Source organism: Hirundo rustica, chromosome 2, assembly GCF_015227805.2.
Source record: "Hirundo rustica isolate bHirRus1 chromosome 2, bHirRus1.pri.v3, whole genome shotgun sequence".
In the NCBI taxonomy this organism is placed as follows: domain Eukaryota; kingdom Metazoa; phylum Chordata; class Aves; order Passeriformes; family Hirundinidae; genus Hirundo; species Hirundo rustica.
Genome location: NC_053451.1, coordinates 43,029,171 through 43,052,335, shown reverse-complemented (window position 1 = coordinate 43,052,335; position 23,165 = coordinate 43,029,171). Strand labels below are relative to the sequence as shown.

The 23,165-nt window shown below is 39.2% G+C and overlaps 1 protein-coding gene across 1 annotated transcript in view; it reads left to right on the top strand.

Moving 5' to 3' along the window:
• Positions 1 to 23,165, top strand: part of GUCY1A2 (guanylate cyclase 1 soluble subunit alpha 2) — a 152,399-nt gene that overhangs the window by 89,807 nt on the left and 39,427 nt on the right. Inside the window, 1 exon segment of the mRNA XM_040054960.1 lies at positions 5,983 to 6,126. Within this exon segment, the coding sequence (XP_039910894.1) occupies positions 5,983 to 6,126 (144 nt within the window).

Below are 23,165 nucleotides of genomic sequence, written 5' to 3'. Positions count from 1 at the left end.
TTGCAACTGCTGTTTGTTATTATTTCAGCTTTATAAAACAAAATTTTATAGAGTATCTCCCAGCAGTAAGATAGTTTCAGGCTATTGGCAGATTACTCATATGTGATAAGAAACAATTTAGTAATGATCTTCTCTTCAGCTAAATGTAGCATATACACTTTGTACACTGTGTCTGCAAACAGGGTGTGGAGCATAGAGAAATTGTTTAATATTCCAAGTTTCCTTGCCAACTTAAAATTACAGTGATTATGAACACATACTTACTTAAGCAGAAATAAATATTTCTGGTGATTAAAATAGCAGAAAGGGGGGAGACCACAAGCATCATTTGATGCATATGGAAACTCAATTCAGTTGGAAGAAACATCTGTTACTCTATAAAAAGAAGGGTAAGAAATCAAGACATGGCTGAAGAATATCTAAGACTGGTTATTCTATCTAAACTTTTTGTGCATGACACACTTAGATGGATTACCTATATATGTCAGTGGAAAACACACTCAAAAAATCTAAGCAGCATAATATATTTTTCCTCAAACAGGACCCTTTTCTTGAAGAAGAGAAACCTTGAACAAACATTTGATACGCAATTCTTACATATTTGCTTTCCAAAGTAATCCTGTATTCTGGTCATCTGAGTGTAGCAGGAGTATCCTGTAGTTCTTTATCCTGAACTGGAAGGCAGTCTCACTTTTTATTTCCAATTTATTTTGAAAAAAACCCACCAGTGAACAGGCCATAAGGGACAGTGACATAAATTACTTCAGGTTAAATGGGTACTAAATATTACAACCCTTATGAGTGAGATCATAAATATATATGCAGCCCTGTGAGCATTTTGGAGATGAAAACAATAGTACACAAGTACTTTTCAGAGGAAGGTGAAGGGTCTACAAAACACATGCTGTTAAAGGTAGGTTTTCTTCCTTAAGAAAAGACAGCAACTTTTGTTAGTAGGCATTTCAGTTTAGAATTGCCAAAGAGTGACCCCTGCAATTATATTTTTTATGTTTATTTACAAGCTGTGCTTTGAAAAATGTTTGAAGTAGGACTCATTGTACAGTTTGAATTCCTAAGTATTTTAGATGAAAAATCTTTAGCCTGCTATTTCAGATTTCACTTCAAAATGGTATCTCTGCCCCATGTATGTCACTGTGAAATGAAGTGTGACACTTCATTACTTCGTTACTTCTAGAAGTTCAGAAACTTACTGACTGGTGCATATTCGTGAATTTGGAATGAAGGATACAAAGCAGGAATGTCACTTCAATGCACCACATTCTCCCTTAAAACTTTCACTGAAACAACACCCTGACTTTACATCCATGGACCGTCGTTTGGCTAAAACTTCCAGTTTCTCAGTTTAATAACAAAAGACAACACAAAGTTTAGCTACTGGTAGTTGGAAGAGACCTGTTGGAACAGCCCAGGGATCAGGTTATTTGTCTCTGTTCTCTGAACACTTTAGAATTGGAGAAATTACATTCTGACTTCTGTGCTACCAAATTGACCTGCAAATCATAGTCCATCTCAAATGGTTACGAATTAAAGATAAGTGACTGTAAGGAAATTACTGTAGTGTTCACCTTCTGTAAAAATTACTGTTCACATCTAAAGCACACCTAAAGTACCTACCAAGGACTAACAGAAGCCGGGTGTATAGAAAATGACTTCTCAAAAGCAGAAGATGTTTGCTTCCTGCTCCGAGTTTCATGCATTATCACTCTTCAGTATTCAGCCGTGTTCGGATAACTGTCTAGAAACTTTTCCTGAACTGCAGAGTACACACAACCACTTCAACTAGTTACTGACTTTAATGTGGGTTTTGTTGTGGGCCTGACTGGAAAACATTTGGACAGTTCCAGTGACTTGAGAGTTACAGAAGGCTTTAGAGGAGGCTTTTTTATAGCAGTTTAAATAGCTGCAGTATTTCCTGGATTCTTAATTTGTTAGTTAAGAATAAAAATTCTATTACACAATTTTTAGAGTTTAGTCTAAATTTGAAATCCACGTTCAACTTCTCTTCTATGGTGCTGTGTGTTAATTCCCAATTAATGAAAACTCCAGTGAAGCTGGCTATGTAAGTGTAAATCAGTGAAAAGAGATGAAAAGTTGGTAGTAGTAGGCCAGGCAATCAGTGAGTAGCTAGAACTATTAGAAGCAGAAAGAAACTATAATTTAATTAGAAAAAAATATACTAAGTCTTGTTAATGCTAAACTGCTGGTCATATGCAAAGATGGCTTTAATATTCAGAACAGAATATATTTAACTTTTTAAAAGAAGCAGGGTAAGGCATTTCAGTCTTACAAGATCAAAAGAAAAGTATCTTTTCCTGCATATGTATCTAGGAAGGATATAAAAATCAAATCTACTACTACTATTGCACCTTAAAAGTCACATTACAAAGTCAAAATCTCAGAATCTAGTTCATCGCATGATAGAGATTTCCTCTGGAGTTTCATTGTTGTATATGAGCATCTTGAAGAGTATCAAATAGGTCTGAGTGCAGCAATTTTTAGACACTTTGAGTAGTGCCTTCCTTTTCTTTTAATCCTATTTACATTGGATATTTATGGAGTAGGTTGCTCTCTGATGCACAAAGTTTCAGGATCTACCCAGAGGATACTTTGGAGCAAGCTATAAGCAGTGCTTTGTATTTCTAGTCCAATTGCTACTCCTCATCTGGGACAAGAGAAATTCCCTTCTTCACTGTGTGCATCTGACTCGCTCAGGGGCCCAGCCTGAAATTCTGAAGTGTGATGTATTGCTCTTGTTGCATTCTCTGTGTTAATGTCCTCCTGTACCCTTGCGAAGTTCAGCGAGGCCAAGTGAAGTTTCTGCATCTGGGTCAGGGCAGTCACCAGTATTAATACAGACAGGTGGATGAATGGATTGAGACCATCCCCCTGAAGAAGGACTTGGGAATATTGGTAGATGAAAAGTTAGACATGCCAGCAATCTGTACTTGCAGCCCAGAAAGCCACCCACACTCTGGGATGCATCAAAAAAAAAGTGGCCACCAGATCAAGGCAGGTGATTCCTTCTCTGCTCTGGTGAGACCCCACCTGCAGTGCTTCATCCAGCTCTGGTGTCTTAAGCACAAAAAAGACATGGATGTCTTGGCGTGAGTCCAGAGGAGGGCCAGAAAAATGGCCAGAGGGCTGGAGCACCTATCCTGTGAGGTCAGGCTGAGAGAGTTGGGTTCTGCCTAGAAAAGAGAAGATCATGTTGTAACCTTTTATGTATGAATGGGGCTTATAAGAAAGATGGAGAGAGACATTCTACCAAGGCCTATCGTTACAGGACAACAGTCATTGGTTATGAACCAAAAGTGATGGTATTTGATATAAGGAACAAATTCTTTACCATGAAGGTGTTGAGACACTGAAACAGGTTGCCCAGAGAGGCTGTGGATGTCCCATCCATGAAAGTGTTCAAGCCAAGGCTGGATGGGGCTTTGTGCAGCCTGGTCTAGTGGGAGGTATCTGACCATGGCAGGGGAGCTGAAGCTAGATAGTCTTGAAATGTCCCAACCAAAACCATTCCATGATTTTATGACTCCATACAAGTGGACTAAATGAAAATGCCATGAACAATCTGAATTACAAGAACTCCTGGAACTTTTGGAAGATTTGTAAAATCTGATTTTGAAGAAGGATGGAACCAAGGTTAAAGTTTGGTGGAGGTACTCATAATGAAAATTTCAGCTTAAATGCTTAGCTGGGGTGTGACTGAAAACAGGGTTACAGAATGCTAAATCGTTAGACAGGCCCATCAGTACTCATCACATTCAGTTTAAACGATCAGGTCAGTCTAAGCAGTCGTAGTCCTTCCCCTGGTTCTCCAGTATTGCTGTCAGATGAACTCCATAGGAACAAGCACTTTAAAGAGTAATGGCATTATTATAATTTTAATTTTTTTATAGAGATTATTGTGAGGCAGCTTCAGTCCCATTTTTCTGGTAGTACAGTATGTTCAGTGTGTGGAATTTAGCTGTTAAATTACAGCTATGGAAATTTCCAAGGGGGAGGAAGCTAACAAAATAAGTAGTTTTGTCTGAACACTGCAGGAACAGTATATGATCCCACATCTATGCAACCAACTTTAGTGGAAAAGTGATTCTGAAATTAGGTGATTCAACAGGGAGCAGAATTTTTATTTAATTTTTGTATTTGGCATCATAGACTCAGCTCTTTCTGTAGTAACCTTCGAGTCTATTCCTACTGATGTTTATTCATGATTTTGATGAATGACAATGGATTTCTGTTAATGCTTCCTTCCAATTTAGAGCATTTTTAAACATCTATTTCTTCCAGACTCTCTTCTTAACTTCTGATACTTCTCAATGTGAATGTGGGTGTGGTGGTTTTTTTTTTTGTTTTTTTTTTTTTTTTTTTTTTTTTTTGTCCAGTTGCTGCGTTTTTCATCAGCCATTGTAATATTCTTGCCCATCCATTTGTCTTTGGAGAAACAAACTCCTAAACTGCAGGGCATTGGTAGTGTGTGGACAGGCATCCTGACATATGGCTTGGGTAAAACAGGCAGGCACACAGCAGTATTGATTGCTCGTACATGATTTTTTTTATATACAAGTGCAATTAGGAGCTTTCAAAGGTGTTGAAGGAGCTCTAATGGCTGTCTCAGCTCAAGAGAAACCCTCAGCTTCCTGTCTATATTTACATCCTCCTGCACAATCAGCCAGAAAGATTAAGGTGGCAAACTTCACGGTGGGCTTGCAAGCAGATTAAGTTTGGTGGTGGGAAGTACTTGCTCATATTTCTGTTCTAGGTTCATGCTCTGGGTACATTTACATGTAATGCTTACTTTTTCAGCTACTATTTGTATTGAGATACTATTTCTAACTTAGCAAGGCTAGAAATTTATCTAAGAAGATCCAGTCCTACTACTTAGTAAATCCTCTGCAGAGAGAAGAATCAGTTACATTTATTCTCTGAATAATTTCTTTCTAAGCACTTGCTTTCTTCTCACCCTAGTCTTTGCTGAAGGATTTTCTGGCATTCCTGTAGTGTTGTGGTGCAGGGTGAAAGCCAGATTAGTTATGTCACAAAACCTAAACTAATCCTTGAGGTCTGATTGGGCTTGTGTTAATGGATTTTGTGTGAGAATGTTACAGATGTGTGAGCAAACCGACTGCAAAACACAATGCTGTAAATAAAGCTGGAGACCTTGGGGGCTGCAGTGTTTCTCACGCTGCCTTTACCCAGAGCCAGAGGGCTTCTGCAATTCATTTTGCTCCCACTTCCTCCTGAGGGCCAGCTCTTTTTAAAGAAAATCAGGATAAGAGAGCAGTAAGACCTACCTGAAGAGACCAGAGGGCTCAGTCTGCTGAACTTCATGCCTGCAGTTAGGGAGTGCAGAATAAGATAGCCTGCATGGTAGAGAGAGACATCGATTCTTATTTGAAAATAAAAGACAAAGGTGGAGTCAAAAGTCTGTAGCAATATTTGTAAATTATACCAGGAAAAGCTACCCACTAATGAGAAGTTAGATAGTCTTCACTGTTTTTTATGGTGATGTTTTTCTTTTACTAATTCTCTTCCTGATACAATTTTCTAGCATATCAAATACTAATTACAAATTATAATTATGCAGCACTATTCTTACCCAACAGCAAACTCAGCCAGGATAGTATGAAATGAAGCTGCAAGCAATTTCTCATTTAGGAAAATGCAATTTTCTGCGTTACTGCTGTGAGAGAATGTTGTCATATCTCAGCTGATGCCATACACTGTTCTAAACAATCTTATTTGGTTATAATGGTGATAAACCACTGCGCTCTTGCATGCAGGGTTTTAACTGCACCTGTTTGCAGACTCAGGTAATTATGCTCTTTTGTCTAATTGCTTATTTATGGATGTTTTGCTCACATGTTTTAAGCAACACTATTTGATTGCAACCCTAATGGCAGGGTTCCCCTCACACTATCACGCCGTAACACTTGGTTTGTCTGATTGCTGCAGGTGGAAACAATAGGTGATGCGTACTGTGTTGCAGCAGGGCTCCATAAGAAAAGCCTTAGTCACGCCAAAGCCATTGCCCTGATGGCACTGAAGATGATGGAGCTTTCAGAAGAGGTTCTCACTCCAGATGGAAGCCCTATTAAGGTAACCCCCTTGCTCTTTATTCTCAGCTAGTGAGTGATGCATGGACCAGATTCAGTTAATTGTGTTCTGTCAGTAGAAATCTGTTTATTGCTAGAGAATTTACACTTGCATCACCGTGTCTGCAGCTCTGATGGTGCCCCTTTTCCAGATCGGTGTAAACCTGCGTAAAAGAAGAATCCGTAGACTGCCTGCTCTTTCTCACTGTTAATGTGCTTCCTTTCCATGCTATGCCATTTCTGTCCTCTACTTTGGTGCAGGAGGTGTCATGAGGGGGAAAACCAGATGTCCTTTCGTAACATTTTCAAGTTCCTCTGCTGTTCTGCTTCTTTTGGTCCTATACCAACATACTGAAAAGAATACCATTCTGAAAAAATATGTCTGACTATGGATCTTGAAGAAAATTCTTTTAAAGCTTCATGTGAATATTCACTGAACACAGAATAAGCATTAAAAGACTGAAGACACTGAAGACAGCATTTTCACTTTTGATGTAAAACTATTTCAAACATATTTATTTAATCCTACTAAAATATGTGGGGTTTGATTAATTATATTTGTTTTTCCAATAACTATAGCCAATTAGTATGTGTTAACTACACTGGTACGTGCTGGGAGAGCTGTCTTCCAGAGACTCTGCTATTTTAACTTTCCTTTGAGTCATTGCTTCAATTGTAGGGAAATTTCAAAGGTGTATCTTTTACTCTGAGACTCACTTCTTGTGACTGTTTTCATTACCACTCATTATTTTTCAGAAAATTCCTCTAATTTTCACTTTCTGCATAAGAAAACCTGTAAAAGAAAGGCTAAGAAGACATTGCAGAGGAAATATGTATCAAATAAAATGCTAGGAATAACCAAATATTTTCAAGCAGTGCTAGTAAAGAAAAAAGTCGGTTCATCACACTTGAACTGAAAGTAGAGGTACAGAGAAGCCCATCATAATTTCTTAATTGTTCTGCCTTCAGTTGTAGGTGTAATAGATTTCAGGGCAGGAGAGATATGGTGATATTGTAGAATGTTGGTACCTTTCTACCTAACCTGGAAGTTGTGCTTAAAAATAAAGCTTATCTTTCCTAGAGGCATAATCTGATTTGTTTTAAAGTTTATTAAGATTAGAATTCCTCTCATGTGGATATATTTACCCTGCAAACTATTGAAATAAGGACTTTTGGAGAAGTCTACCTGAGTTTGTCCTAGTTCAGATGTCTACTCTAGGATGAGATGAATCACACCCTAAAAATGTGTGTTTTTTCCGTAGTTTGTAAGGGAAATCTATGTACTTAACCTAAACGTGGATGTCTGCCGGACATCTACACTCTGTCACATGAGTCCTCCTGCAAATGACAAGGAATGAATATTTTTTTCCTAGTGGCTGTGTCAATGATCATCACAGTTAAAAACATGCACATTATTTATCAATTCAGTTGCCATGACTTTTGCCTTCCAGACAATGTGAAATTGGCTAGCGTGATCCCTATTTTTATTAGTTGGCAGGTTTTCATTTAAAAAAACCCAAAACATAAAGGGGCCCATTATGCCACAGATTCTCATTAGCAAATGTTCCATGTGCATAAAATGTCTTAAAGCAGCATCAGGGAAAGTTCAGATTGGATATAAGGAAGATGTGGTCAAACACTCAAACGACGTTCTCAGGAAAGTGGTCATGGCCCCAAGCCTGTATGTCTTTAAGCACTTAGACAGTGCTCTTAAATATATGACTTAACTTTTAGGTTGCCCTATGTGAAGGTTTATGTAATATATGTGTTTTCTAAATAATTTTGATGGATATATTTTGTTGTCATCTCAAGGCTGAATTCACCAGAATGCAAGGATTTACTTTTTGTGGTTCTCGAAATGGTCATCCCTGTGATAGCACTGGATATCTTAAGTGACACTTAAAGCCTCAAAAAGTTAGGATGAGAAAGTAAATGAATAAATTTAAAAAAATACCGTATCACATAAAAGGGAATTTAGGATAAGATTTTCACCTATTAAGTGCATCAGCAGATGATCAAATGAGGCTTGTTATCTGGGTACACAGCTATCATATCAAATCATTCATTGTAGCAATCACAAAAATACCTTGTTTGTAGATTTTAGGAAAAATCTGCCCCTTAGAGCAATGTTAGTGCGGGCAGTGAGCAGTGACGGATCTCGGGGTGGTGGCCAGGTGCACGGAGCTGGTCTGGTTTACATCCAGCTGCTGCTCCCTGCTCTGAGTCAGAGCTCATAGCACGCTGCTGAGTGCACCACGGCGTGCAGCTGACACATGCTCAGGCGTTCGGCTCTTCCAGCAGGGCCAGAGGCTGCACAAATGCACGAGCAGGATGGAGACTCTGTGCCAGCACTCACTGTACCTCTGTGAGCAGCCTGAGACTTGAGGGGTAATGAGAAACTGTATTTTGCAGAAAGAGAGAGAGAGATCTGTATTATAGCAGCACCCACAAATCCTATCATCAGTGTTGTAACACGGCCTGCCTTCTTAGAAAGAAATATTTGCAACAGAAAATGAGCTGATCGTTCCCCTGTGAGTGATGGAGAAGGCTTCGGGTCCCTGTGTGATTTTTTTAAACTCAGTTTTACTAGAGGCAAAATCCCATTACTTTAGTATGAGTAAAGGCCTTAGTACAAAAGAGGGACTTTTGCTGCAGACACTTCATGTGGAATTTGATATGCATTTTTCAGCATAGGATTTTACTTTAGAATCACTCTTTTGATTTATATTCTGTACAACTAATTTCATGTAGTGCTTTATGACTTTAGTCTGAAAATATTGATTTAAAATTTCCTCCTACATTTAAGTGAGTGTTACTTGAATTTAGGATGTGCTTCATATTTTACTACTTTTTTTTTTAGATAAAGTGGAATTACATTAATTTTAATAGCTAGAGATAATACTGTAAGAAGAATTCTCCAAGGCATTGACCTTCAGTGAAGGGTTGCAATGCAGATATGGAATTACTGGAGAATATTATTACTTGGTTAACTTTTTATCATGCTTCAAATCTTACCTAATTAATCAATGCATGGTGTATATCCCAAAGAAAGAGAAAGACCTCTTTTTCAGCTTTTTTTTTTTTTTTTTTCAAAAGGGCTGCTGTAACAGAACATACCTAGTTTCCACTAATGAGATTTCCCGAGAGAAAATTATCTGCTTATTTTTGTGGTGTATGAAGGTTTATGTAACAGGGTCATGAACAGATAAGAACTGGGAACTCACGGAGGAAAAGTAAACAATTTACATGAAGCTGCTGAAATTAACTACAGTTATTTAGATTAATAGTGTGCAGGTGTTCTTGTCTAAAACATAAATGTGAGCCCTACCACTGAAACTCAAAACACGTGGCAAAATGTTCTGGTACAGCAGAAAAATGTCATGTTTATTTGAAATTATTTATGTAACATGAGAATTAGACCTGTAAATACTGTAATCCCAAACTGAAGGAAATGCATACCCTCACTTTCCTTTGTGCTCACTTTCTAATGACTAGTTTGTGAAATACTCTAAACAGAGTAGTGCAGAAAATTTCTAGCTAATACTGGCTTCAATTTGATTAATTTATTCCCAGCTGAGGTAGATGGGACCTTGCATTTGCACGGCACATAATCGGGTACTCAGCTCAGTTGTTTCTTTATTATCAAGATAGAGTACTCGACACACTTGAAGCTTCTAACCTTCAGATGTGCATTGCCAAAGCTATTTTACGATTCGGTCTGTAGGCTGCACTCAAACGGTGTAGGCATTAACGTCATCTAATTTCAAACGCTGACAGTATGAACAGGTATGGCTAAACTTGTTACTGTAGCTCCCTCTTAAATGAAGAGAGTAAATTTAGTCTGATGTGCTTGCAGTGTCTGTTTTATAAGGAGATATATGAATCAATATTTGTCAGGTAAGTCCTGCCGCAGCAGTGAACGGGTTAATGACCTCTCAGGATGGATGATCCCACTAGAAGGAGCTGAACTGAAACAGAGGTTCACAACTTTGGTCAGTCACAGTTTTTCCATTTGAATTTTAGATGTGATCCAGACTTTCTGTACTTCATCTTTCCATGTATAGGTGACAAATAAAGCTTTATGGATAGAACCATTAGTTTAGCATATCTAAGATGTATGACCTAAACTTGCAGCTGCATTTGTTTTGGTTTATGTTATCTATTTGAATACGTGTGATCATGACAACTGAAACAATGAAAGCCTGAGTTTAATAAACCTCTAATCTCTACTTGCCAAGTGGTAAATTTTAACTAGCATGAATTCTGACTCATGAGTAAGAGCACAGAAGAGTCAAAAGGGCTCTGTAGATTGTAATGGCTTATGGCCACAGTGGGTGACACACTTTCCTAAATAACATGAAAATGGGCAATGAACTTTAGAGTGCATAGCATCATCTGCTGGTTCATTAAGTGTTTCCCTTTGTATTTCAGTGATATGCAGTGATATGCTGCTTGGGTCCAGGACACAAGTAGGAAGTGCCAACATTTATTTGTATAAATGGGATTTTTATTTTTTAAGCGAAGGGTCCACTTCCAAAAACAATGAGAGAGTTTCAGTGTTTCTTGCCTTGCTTATTATTCAGGTTGTGGTGTGCTGGTTTTACAGCAATTTAATGGTTCTATCCAAGTTTACATCTTTATGTAAGCAGCAAAAGGTCATCTGGTTTAAGTTGTGAAGGGCTGACTGCTGATGCAGGCATTCTCATCAGCCCTGTGTGAAAAGCTGCTGCGTTACTGCAATGCTCCTTGCTCCATCTGTGGTCTCCTAGCAACTTTGCCTTGTACCTAATGTCTACATCAGACTCTAGAAGGTATATAATATCCTACTTCAGCCTGCAGAACTTGAAATTAGAAATATCCTTGTGTTGAAAGAAAAAATCCGAAACAGGTCCACAAAAGGAACCTTTGCATTAAGAGACTCTCAAGAGCTCATAGTTTCACATCTTTACCAGCATTAGAGCATCACAACAGCTTTGGGGAGCATGCAGAGCTGCATATCAGGGAAGCTTGGGACTTTTTCTTGGCAGCATGCTTGGAAGATGGTGAGGCAGAGTCAGCCCTGGTGACGATTCCCTGGACGTGGGATAGTTCATGACTGTACTTCCTCAGTTTGGCCCAGTGCCTCTGGAAATGCAAAAGGAGAGGAGCTGATTGAAGCACATTTCCCCAGGAATGTGGGAAATTGCAAGTTTTTTTAGACTGCTTTAAGAGAAAATTCACTTTTCTCGGCTCTCCAGTCATTTTAACTCAACTGCTCCCTTTTGTGTGATTTTAATAATAATCTTTAAAAAGCCCAAACCACACCCGTTATTTGCAACTTCTTTTCTTTTGAAGGGACTCTGTCAAATACAGTAGTATGTTATACCCACTGTAGGACAGTGTTACTGCATGCGTTGCAGTAACAAGGCAGAGTGGGCTTTATATGGCTGGTGGGTGGACAGCAGCAGCTTACTGTAGGAATCTGGTCTGAAAAATTAGACTGGCACTTAACCTGCTGAAGAGGGAAGTTTCCCAAAGGCTTGGTCATTCTTTCAGGTGGTACACATTTCAGTCCTTAGGTGAAAGGTAGATTTTCAAAGCTACAAGGACTTGATTCTGCACAACATAGGCATCCACCTGCCCAGGCAGAGGCATGATACTGGGATTGGCAACCCAGCATAAGCCCAATTTGAGTAAACTAGAAAGCTATGGAGATTTTTTTTTTTTTTTTTTAATGACTGCTGGGAGAGAGAGGTCTAAAAGACAAACAAGGAGCTAATTAATAATGTGAGGATCAGTTGAGAAGAGGTTTTGTCATTAGACCTGGCCGTTCTCCTCCCATGCCACGTGTTCTCTGACATTTCATCACTGGCAAGTAGGAAGCACAAGTGCCATTCCATCTATTCTTGTCCCTGTGGCGGAGATAAAGCATGCTTGTAGAAACCAGGGTAGTTACCCAGGGCACCTAGTGAACTTTCCCACAGTTGATTAGTTCACAGTGATTACTACATGTTCACAGCTCTTTGACTCACAGTAAGTAGATCTAGATGCATATGGAACCCCCTCTGCAATTCAGTCATGCTTCCTGTTCTGTAAGGGAGGCTAAACCTTGCTACGATGGCTGCACCTAGCTTGTAACTTTGTGCTGGTGCCTCACAGTGAGCAGATACTTTTCATTTCCTTCTCTAGGCACTATAAGTACATGCAGAGGGAAAACCAGCAAGGATTTCAGGGTTTAGATGCCTGAGGGGCCACAGGATATGCAGCTGGCTTGTGGGGTTAGCTTTAAGGTCACGGTGCGACTTCTCTCACGGTTCAGCAGTCATTCCAGACACAAACGCCTCCGACTAATGCTCCAGATGTCTGGCTAATGGAGGAACTGGTTGGGGATTTTCCATAAAAAACACTTTTTGGCTGAGAACACTTTATGATAAAAAATTATCAGGCATAATCTACCAGATTTTGTTAAATCACTGATTGAAACCTCATATCAGAGTAATAAATACCAGCAGTTAGTGGAACAATGACCTGGGAGTAAAACACCCCAAAACTTTAAAGAGAGTGAAGCATTGAACTTGAGTTCTTTATGAGGAAAAAGACGTCTGCATCCTCATTTATCTAGGATGGAAGATATCCTATGATACAGTTTTGCCCCTGGGCTTGGGTTGGGACATTTTTTGCGGCTGCCAGATCTTCACATTCTGTCTTTGACTGTTAGAGTCAGTGGAGGACTCCCATGCTGAAGCTGAAATTTTCTGTTGTCATTATTTTACATTGACTCTTTATTCAGACAAAAGTAAGCAATAATAACAATAGAAACACAACCCACCAGGTGAATAAATAATTCAATCTGTGGTATATACAGCATTTCAAAAGGTTGATATTGTTGCATCTTTGTGAAGGGAGGAATAGACAAAAATCTGAAGTTTGAATTGCAGCTTGTACAGTGATGTTTTATGTTTATATATAATAGAGACATAAAATTTGAAGTAATTCACAAATATTAAAAGAATTGGGCTAGGGAGTCTGGGGTAGCTGAGTGCTGAGATTTTTTTTCTCCTAAGTCCTGAATGTATATTCTCTCCTTCCATTGGTGTGTTTCTTGTCATATAAAATTAAAAAGTCAGGTTTCCACTAAATTACAAAAGTATTTTTTCTTATCTCCTGAGATGGAGAAGAGATGAAAAACATTACACAAAAATCGAAAAAAGTAGTGATATGAGAATACACAAACCTGCAAGGACTCTCAGAAGATAAGCAGTAATACACTGAGAAACAGCATAGACTATGCATAAAAATAGTGCTTGATTGGCTTTTATGCAGTAAGCATGACCAGAAAATGCTAGACTTGAATTGCTGCCTCGCTGGGTTAATAGGCACAGGTGATCCCAGAGGCCTCAGAGGGAGGTGCAGAGATGAAAATGCCATGCCCTTTGAAGCTGTAGGGGTGGTTGCTACCTCAGTGTCTGTGTTTCCAGCTGCTGAGATGCTGTCAGGCAGCTGCTGGCCTGTGCTGCATTGCAACAGTGTCTGCCTCTCCCTTCAGTGACCGAGCTGTCAGCCCCTACTTTGTGCCTGCTTGAAAAGCCTGTTCTGTCCAGTGCTGGTGATATTTTTTTACTGGCGTAATCTCAGTTATGCACATTGTCTTTTCTAAACTGGACAATACGTTGCTTTGGAACTACCATTAAATCACTGATACCCAGTTTTTGTCTCTTTTCCAAGGGTCCCAACAGTTTAGTCACCTACTCCAAATGGTTTACTTTACCTGGAGTCACAGTGTACCATAAATTGTATGTTTCAGCAGTGAATAGGGCAAATGGACTTCATCCTTTGGTCTGAACCTACCCTAGGAGAAAGAGATGCTATTATACTTGCAGGAGTGTGCAAAAGTAACACATCCTCCTGGATAATGCAGCTTGGGCATCCATGGGCTAGGTAACAGTGCTAGCATAGCTCCTATTTTCATCCAGATGCAGCCTGGAGAAAAAGATTTGAGGAAGAGCCTCATCCCATCTACTCCTTCTCCCCTCTCCCTTGTCTGCTGCTGCATGAGTAGTTTTGGGTAAGGTGCAGCTGGAAATACAAAAAGCTAAAAAAATAGAGCTGAGCTGCCTGCAATGTTTTATACTGCATGATTTCCATTACACATTTGAAGAGCATTGTTCCCCTCTCCCACGACCTATTAGTTCTCTTGTCCCTTTAATGTAATTTTTCTGGGAGGATTATGCTCACTGGTAGAAAGATGCAAAGCTTTTTCAAGTTGCAAGGAAGAGCACCTTGGTTCTCCTTCTCTTTCCTGACCCTGGATTACAAGCAGAGCCTTGCACTGTGTCCCAGAGGAGCTGACTGTGGGTTGCCTCATGGAGATCAGTGTCTTTCTCAGCCCCACTGAGTAGTCCTGTAGAAATGTTAACCTTTATGCAGATCTGGCTCAATACTCTGGCATTGGCAGTTACAGCATTCCTAGGAGCAGCTGCCAGCATCTGCTCTGAAAGCTTAAGAAGGAAAAAGTACATTTGTTAGTGGCAGTTTGCTACTTGCCTTCCCCAATTCTCTCCAACATGCAGAGTTCCGAGAAGAAAAGTCGAAGTCTGCAGTTTCAAGCAGCAGTTAAAAAACTCTGTGGCATAACTGTTGTCATTATTCTGAGCTAAACAGTGAGTCATTACACTGTGCTATATTTGAGTGAACAGTTCAGGTAGGGGGTGGATGTTGGAGGATTATACTTGGCCTTCTGTTTGAAGCTAGCAAGTTCAGCAACATTGTTCAACCGTTTCAGAATAGTTTAGTTCCCTAAGGAAGAATGCATTTCCTGTCATAAATAAATCCATAAACTAAATGTTTCGTGGTATTTCAGCTTCCTTTCATATGAGACATAGAGTATTTTGGAAAAAATGCCAATACTTCTTAGGGATTTGCACCAGCCTTTTCTGTTCAAATATCTCCTTTAAATCTTAAACTAGGGTAAAAGTAATTTAATGCAAATAATCTTCTTCAGAGACTTTATGTTGAATAGTTTGAACTATTTTTTTTTAGGAAAACAGTCTCCATATTTATGTTGGATTTTGGTTTTGCTTTAGTATTTTAAAAAGAGAGGAGAGGCACTCTCCTCTCTTTTTAAAAAACTTTAGGTTTTAATGGAGAAAGAGGGAAAACAAGGCAAAAATAATCTGAGGATGTTCAGTCCTACTGTGTGACCTATTTGATTACATTAATAAAAAGAATGGAGAAAAGAGTATAAAGAAAAGTGGATTAGAATGTGCAAAGATTTCTCCACCTGGCAGAACTTGGAGGGGTCGAAGTGATCATTGTCCTGAAGGAAGACCTGACTTTTGTCCAGCTTTGGAACTTCATTCCAGGAAGAGAATTAACCCTGAGAAGGAAGATGGAAAGAGATGTATTTCTGAGATCTCATTGTACCCTCCTGCAAGATCTCCATGCCATAAAGCAGAGGAGCTGAATAATTTCTTGCTGAAATATAGTTTTCCTAGATGAATAAGATAATTCTTGACATTTATCTAAATATTCTAATACTGGTTAAAGCTTTCACCATTATTTTAATATCTGAAATGCCAAAAACTGATCAGAATGAAGTTATCAAAAATCACAAAATCACAGAACAACCTTTAAGGTTAGAAATTACTTCAGAAGATCAGCTGGTCCAACTTTTTGTGCCCAGATGACATTATTGAGCACCCTGTCATCTTGAACACCTCCACTGATGGGGACTTCGCCACATCCCTAGGGATGATGTTCCAGTGATTGTTCTCACTGTAAAAAAATTTCTTTCTTATGTTGATATGAAATCTCTCCTGGTGTAAGTTGTACCTGTCACCCCTTGTCATGTCCATGTGCCCTCTGAGACTTTCTCTCTTGTTTGTACCTGCCCTTTAAGTACTGGAATACTGTGATGAGTTTCCTCCCTTAGCTGTCTCTCCTGTGGGGAGAAAAGGCCCAGCTCCTTCAGGCTTCCCTGACAGGGCAGATTCTCCAGCCTCATGGTCATCTTTATGTTTTTCCTTTGGACACTCCAGTTTGTCTGTGTCTTTCCTGAACAGTGGTGATGCTTTGGGAAGGCTGACTTGAAACAGAGACTGGACAGAGCTAGAGAGTAAAGTAGATGTTTATTGAAAGGCCTTTTAGGATACACCTTGGGCAGGACAAGAGCCTGACCATGGCTACACTCAGGGTGGACTGAGAATGGTCGAAAAATAGCTGACCAGTCACGAGATCTTACATTTTAATAAGTTCTGGTCCATTTGCATATTGGGGTTTAAGTGTCCAATTACACCTTCAGGTTGTGAGGTCTCATCCTTCTTTTTCCTCCCTTCAGACCACCGCTGTTTATGCTTCTGGGCCTAAAAGTTGTCCTTGGTCTTCAGCAGAAAAGAGATTTGTTTTGTCTACCTACTCTGAGAGTAGGTAGGCAAAAAAAGAGAGCTTACTAACACTTAATATGAGGCTCAGAACTACATTCCTAAGCAGCACAGAATCTGAAAACATGAAAACTAAAACTTAAGGCATCAGTGGGACCAGCACTGGGCATGGTGCTCTGGTGCAGCCTGACAAAGGCTGAGCAGAGTGGGATGGTGGCATCTCCATCTCTGCCAGTGATGCCCCTGCAGTGTGCCTTTGTTGCTGCAGCCGTGCTCTGCTCACCCTGCCAGCCTGACCCCCCGATCCCTTTCAGCAAGGCTGCTTCCCAGTCACACAGATCCAGACTTAACTGAGTTTTTTAGTTATTCCGGCCCAGGTACTGTGATGATAGGTTTACATAAAATTTGATGTTCATCTGGGAGATGTAACATGTTCTTTACAACAGCGTGTATTTTCACTTTCCTGTAGAAGTAGTGACACCTCTTACAAAAAATTTAATGGAAAGTGAGTAATTGAATCCCTATGTGCCTTTCTGAAAATTTGTCTTTTCTATCATCTCTCTGTGGAATTCCCCGTTTTCCTTCCTGTGACAACTAACATTGTAGTAGGTCCATTTGTGTAACAATCTTTACCACAAGAAAAACAATCCTAAAAATAGGGAGGTGTTTTAAGTGCCATACCGTTCTCTGGGACTAACTGCTGTTGTTATTCTTTACTACAGTCATTTCTGCATAGTGGTGCCCACTCTGTAGCCACAAACAACACTTTGCAGAGTTAGAGTTATTGTTTCCTTTGGGTGCATCACTGTGATTTACTTAAAAGAAACAGACTGTTACAAAACCTTAACTTGAAGAAGTCTTTTCTTTTTCATGACTGTGACAACAAATATATAATATGAATTTCAACTGTAATGAAATAACAAATTTCATTATTTCTAACTCCAAAATATCAGTCCCCTTTCACTGTGAATAATGACTTTTTCAAAGTTAAAAATTAAAGACGACATGGAGCTCAAACTTAGGGGGTTTATTTCTCTATGTGTTTATCACAAAACTTCACATCTCTTAGGAAACTATTTGATGTTTGAATTTACAGTCTCACTTAAATTTCAATGAGAACAAAGCATGATTGCATCCTGTTTGGCATTCCCTGGAAACTTTTCTCTATCATAACTAGAAAACAATCTTCAAAAGCTTCAGTGAATCCTTCATTTAAGCCCATTTGTCTCCAGGGTACCATCCATTGCATAGAGGGCTCTCTGTTATGACTGCTTCCAAGGCCACAGTATTGGACTAGATGGTCTTTTGGTCTGATTCAGTACAGTTGTTCTTACATACTTATCTAATTTATTGCCTGTTCCTAGTCACAGATCTCTGCAGCTAAATGTCAACTTCTTTTTCTGAAGGAATGACATATTTAATAGCTAGGATAGCTCAGATAACAAAAACAACAAAAATTCTATGCTATGACTGAGATCATGGTATCTATTTCAGTGTGGTTACCCTACAGATTTTTATAGAATGTAATCATAGAATTATGGAATTGTTTATGTAGACTTTTAAGATCATCAAGTCCAATCATTATCCCAGCACTGCCAAGTCCACCACTAGACCGTGTCCTCATGGTTTGTTTATACATTGCCGTTTCCTCCTCCACATACTCATAGGGAGCTTATGAAATTGCTAGTCATACAAATGTTAAGAACACTGTAACATCCTTCTTCTGTGTTCAGAGCTTTCATTACTTTTGAGCATTTGCCAAAGAATTTTCAGCCTTTTTGTTTTTCATGAGCTCTTCCTTGATGTTTGCCATTTGTTGCATTGTATGTATTGGTTACCTAAATTATATGATGTTCTTGCTCTCTGGACAGAAGAAAAGCTTTTGAGGCATGAGAATGAATGGCAAATAGCGGAGTAATAGAGCCTGCTCTTGTTCACACACAAAGCCTATTGTTTACAGGAGATGAGATTAATTTTGCTGAGATCTGTTCCCTTGTGGACACATTGAATAAGTTTTTTGGTCTGACTGTCGAGGACTAAAGAGAAATAAACAGCCGTTCAGAATCAGTGTGATTGTTTGCAAATGTACCTTTTGCAGAATGGAGAAAGGCTGTTTCCATAGTAGAACTGTCTCTCCAGTTATGTCTTCACAAACTCATACAAACTGCAATCTGTAAGACAGTTCAGAGTTTTCAGTCTGCTATTCAGTGAGGCTAAGCATTGCATCCTGGATAGTGGTAGTGTAGGGTTCCACTTCCCTTCACTTAGAAGTGTGAGGTAGGTGTATTTCATGCTTGTTGCTGGTTTTAACAATTCTATAAGAGGAGTCACCTGAGGTTTCATTTTCCAGTTTGTTTTTGATGAAATATTTTGCTCATATTAAACCAAGCTTTACTGTAAAATCTGTAAAATGCATTAGTTTTTATTTTTTTAATTTTTTTTTTTTTAATAGATTAGGAGTTCTGGTAAGACAAAAAGTTATTAAGAGCAGCCAGTGTTTAAGGGGAGTGAGGAAAACCAAGCTTAGCCTCTATGGCTTACATCAGAAAAATGTGAGCGTCCTACACTCTATATGAGGGAGTACCATTAAGCCCCAAATAGGATAATGGCTGTTCTTGAGCCTGTCATTGTTTTGTCATTTCAGTTTTGTTCCTCATAAAAGATGTTTAAAAAATGCAATTTGTACAAAGCTGAATGTTTTTCTTGCTAACCCTAATGTCTTTCTTGCAAGAATCATCATTGCACAGCCCACATAAAACTAATATTAAAATGAAATCTAAGCTTTAAACAATTTTTTGCAAGAAGAATCAAAAAGTTTTTGCCGGAAATTGGAAAGTGGGAAATAAATACATGTTTTAGAATCTCTTGTATGCTTAGTGGGCATCTTAATCCCCAAAAAATTACATTGTAAATGCCTCTGTTGGAGCTATGGCCAAATTGTACCAGATGACTGCTTTTAGTTTGGTCTTCTGAAGACCAGAAAGCAGTATGGAACCTGTTGGCTTCTTGAAAGTTCTGCCTCTCTCCTGCACAGAAATGGAAAAGGAGAAATAAGCCAATAGGAAAAACAATTCCAAACAGCAAATCTGCATGCCTAAGAACTGAATAGCAGGTTTCCAGGCTGTAGAAAGCATTGAAATTTGTGGAAATTTCTGAGAGGTCTGTAATACCAGTTCTTCTGTTGCTTCCTTTCCAAGAACACCAGCAAAGAGCAAATCTTAACTGGAATTGTGGTTTCCTCAGTAGGACGTGTGTCTACGCATATATGAATATGGGGTTGCCATCTACGTAAAGCATTCACTTGAATTCACTCTGTTTGCAAACATTGCTAAGCCCATCTCCTGATGTGTCTTAGACTCTCATAACAATGCTATGAATAATCCAGATGCAACTACTTCCTGAGCATATTGACAATTTAGTTGGACAGGGTTCCAAAACGACAGCGTGACTTGTGTTCTCTCATTAGTGTGGATTAACAGAAGTTGACACCTTTATAACTCAGTACGATTAGAGGAATTGCAGTTTTCCCATTGATACTGTGACACATCTGGAATTCTTACTGGTGCATGAAAAACAGACGTGCATCCTTCTCTGTTGCCACCCTGTTTCACTATGGGCTTAGCACACTAAAACTTAACTCTCACTGGTCCCCTTGCTCCACACTCCTCCTCTCTCCTTCCTTTTCTTTGTCTTGAATTTTGCTTTTAAGCCATTTTCTGTAAGTGAGATTCTCTTTTGCTCCATGTGGTTAAGTTCAGACATATTGCTTATGGCCTTTAGGATTTGGTAGCTACAACATTTGAAATCACTGTGGCTTAGTATGGATAAACGGGTATTGTTGTCCTTGCCGTGAATGCCTGGGAGAAGGCCTGTGTTTTGTTGTCTTGTGTCACAGTCTGAACTGCCACAGGTCCCTCTTCCCTTCCCAATTGCTGCTCTCCTTAAACCCAGGCGTCCCACAGCATACTGTCCACTCACCAGCTTGCATTGTGCTCTGCTGTCCTACACTGCCTTTGACCTAAATCCTTCTCCTGGCATCTTTCAGTCAGCAAGAGTTCACTAACAGGGTTTGAACACTGCTCTGTGTGTAATACAGATTTGCTGCAGCATGCTGTCAGCTGTGGGTGTCAGCACAGGGCTAACTGGGTGGAAAAGCAGTGAGCTAAATCATGTGCTTTCATGCTACCTTCTGTTTTAAACACTCTGGGTCTGCACTGAGGCGATGTCAGAAGCACGACTTGTGACCTCAAAATGGCACATTTTCAAAACCATTACTTTTAGCAATCATTTTTGGGGAAGGTTTCCAGATGTCTCCAGGCTGAGCACAACTGGTTCCATTCTTATGAAAAATATTTTAAAAATCATTGTATGCTGACTGTATAATGAATTACTTCATTTAAATATAGTCGAGGTTATGTAGAGGGGAAAAGGGACTCTTACTGTGGTGTTAGAGGTCAGGTTTATTGTCACATTATACTTACAGCCAGGAGGGCAGACCAAGGGAAGAGGAGCTGCAGTCAAGTAAGCTGCCATCAATTAGTGCCTGAAGGTTACAGCAAAGCCTCCCTTCAGTCCCTTCAGTTCCCTTCAGTGAACATTTGAGGAATCCACTTAATGCATAGCTTTGAAAAATCTGCTGCAAAGAAAGATGACCAGAAGTATGCTCGAACGAAGGGACCGGCAACTATCAGAGTTACCTGCTCAGGTTTGTTCCAGTTAGCTCAAGTAGCCATAACAATATAGTGAGGGCATCACAGAACATGGAACTCAGCAGAAAATGATGTATTTTTACATCAGAAGATTCAGAGCTGGTTGGAAGCAAGGAAGGCTGGAAAGCTATTACTCTTCATTTGTCATGTTCTGATGAGGTTTAATGTGTGTCGAGCACTGCCATGCTCAACCATGGTTTGTGTCAGGACAGTCCTCCTTGTACTGACCCAGCAGCAGTGCTGCATTTCTATGGCTGTTTTGTGTTAGATCCGAACAAGCTTATCTAAACACAGCTTGAAGTCTGTGTGCCTCACTGAAGTGTACAGTACAGGTAATAGCTTTAAAGGCATTTCAAATTTAAAAACAGCCTTTCTCAGTGTGGCAGAAATTAGAGATGCAAAGAACTTGTGTTTGCTTGGCAACATTTCCTCATGATTAATGTGAAAGTGTACTTCCTTGTTAGCAGGTTCTTCACACATACGCATAATTTGGAAAAAAAATCTGCATGCTTGTTGAGATACACTGTTCTATGATTTAGACAGAGATTAATAAAATGCACACTTTAAAGGAGATCTGCTTCTATTTGCTCAAATTTACATATTAAGTTCAGCTGCATGAATTTGGATGGTTTCTGATTTGAAGAAAGCTTTTATTTATTTCTATAGAAAATAAATAATTTATTTCGGAGAAAAGGAAAAGAGTTTTCATTACTCTTCCCACAATTCTACAATAGGGAATAGTTGTAGTCTGAACATTATTCATCTTTCCCATGGGGATTACTAGAAGTAAATTAGGTTTCTCTGAATTTGCTTACAAACCAAGATCAATTTCTAAGTAACACTAAATGAAGAAAAATTGTGGTGATTTATCAGACACAGTCCACTGTAGTAGCTGCTTTATAATGAGCTTGGAGACACACGGTAATGCAGTCTTTTTTTGCGAGTATCTTTTGTACACACACTGCCTACCTTTTAAGAAATAATTGGAACTTAACGTGCTACAGCTTTGAAGTGTATGAAGCCAAACCTTTGAAGTGGGAAGCTTCTGGGATTAAAACACTTTTGCAATGAGAAATCTTAAATATGTTTTGACTAATTTCATTCAAGGATCATCTACAGCATTTTTATGTAAGTGAATCTCTTAATTTCATGAGCCTTACCACTCTAATTACACATGGCCATGTTTTCATTTTACATTTCATTGCTGTACATTTCTAATAGAACCATAACTTTTTTGCTTGGTAATGTATTTACTGTTACGGAGTGTCAGTCAATAGAATTTTAGCACCTAAATTTTTAAATTCATGATTACAGATTTGAAAGGCCAGTGTAACGTAGTTGGTTTTGCTGTTGCCCCTGTCACTCATGACACAGTAAGTGTGCCAGCTCTTCAAGTAGATCAGTGCAACAGAAAAGGATTGGTGGATTGATGGAGTTTGTGCTGAAGCCCTTGCATCTATACTTAATGTATTTCGAGATTTTTACTTGGAGTGATTTTGTTCCTCGTACTAAATGCCTCTACCATACTAAATGCCACCACATATCTGAAAGATCAAATGTTGATTTATATCCTGATATGCCTATGAGAGTTTGTCTTAAAGCAGTAGCTCTTCTCAAGATGTACACCAAAGTTAATTTCCTCTAACAGGGTTCTAGTTCATGCAGAACAAACCATTTTGTAAAGTGAAGCAATGTAGAAGTAAATAGGGGCAGTTGGGGCATGTGCTTCAAAACCACGTAGAATGTAGCTATTTTGGAGGTTGCTGCCCTTTAGTGAGGTGGTTCTTCCCGTCATTCTCATGGAGGCTGAATGTACAACTGCCGAAGAATTTCCTGTGAAAGTTTGTTTTGATAGTTATCTACAGGAAGCTTAGCTATGATCGTCTGTGATGAGGAACAGACCAACGCCGAAATAACATGACTAGGTATGATTGCAGTGTATTAACAGAACTGACAGTCCATGGTGAAAAGATGAC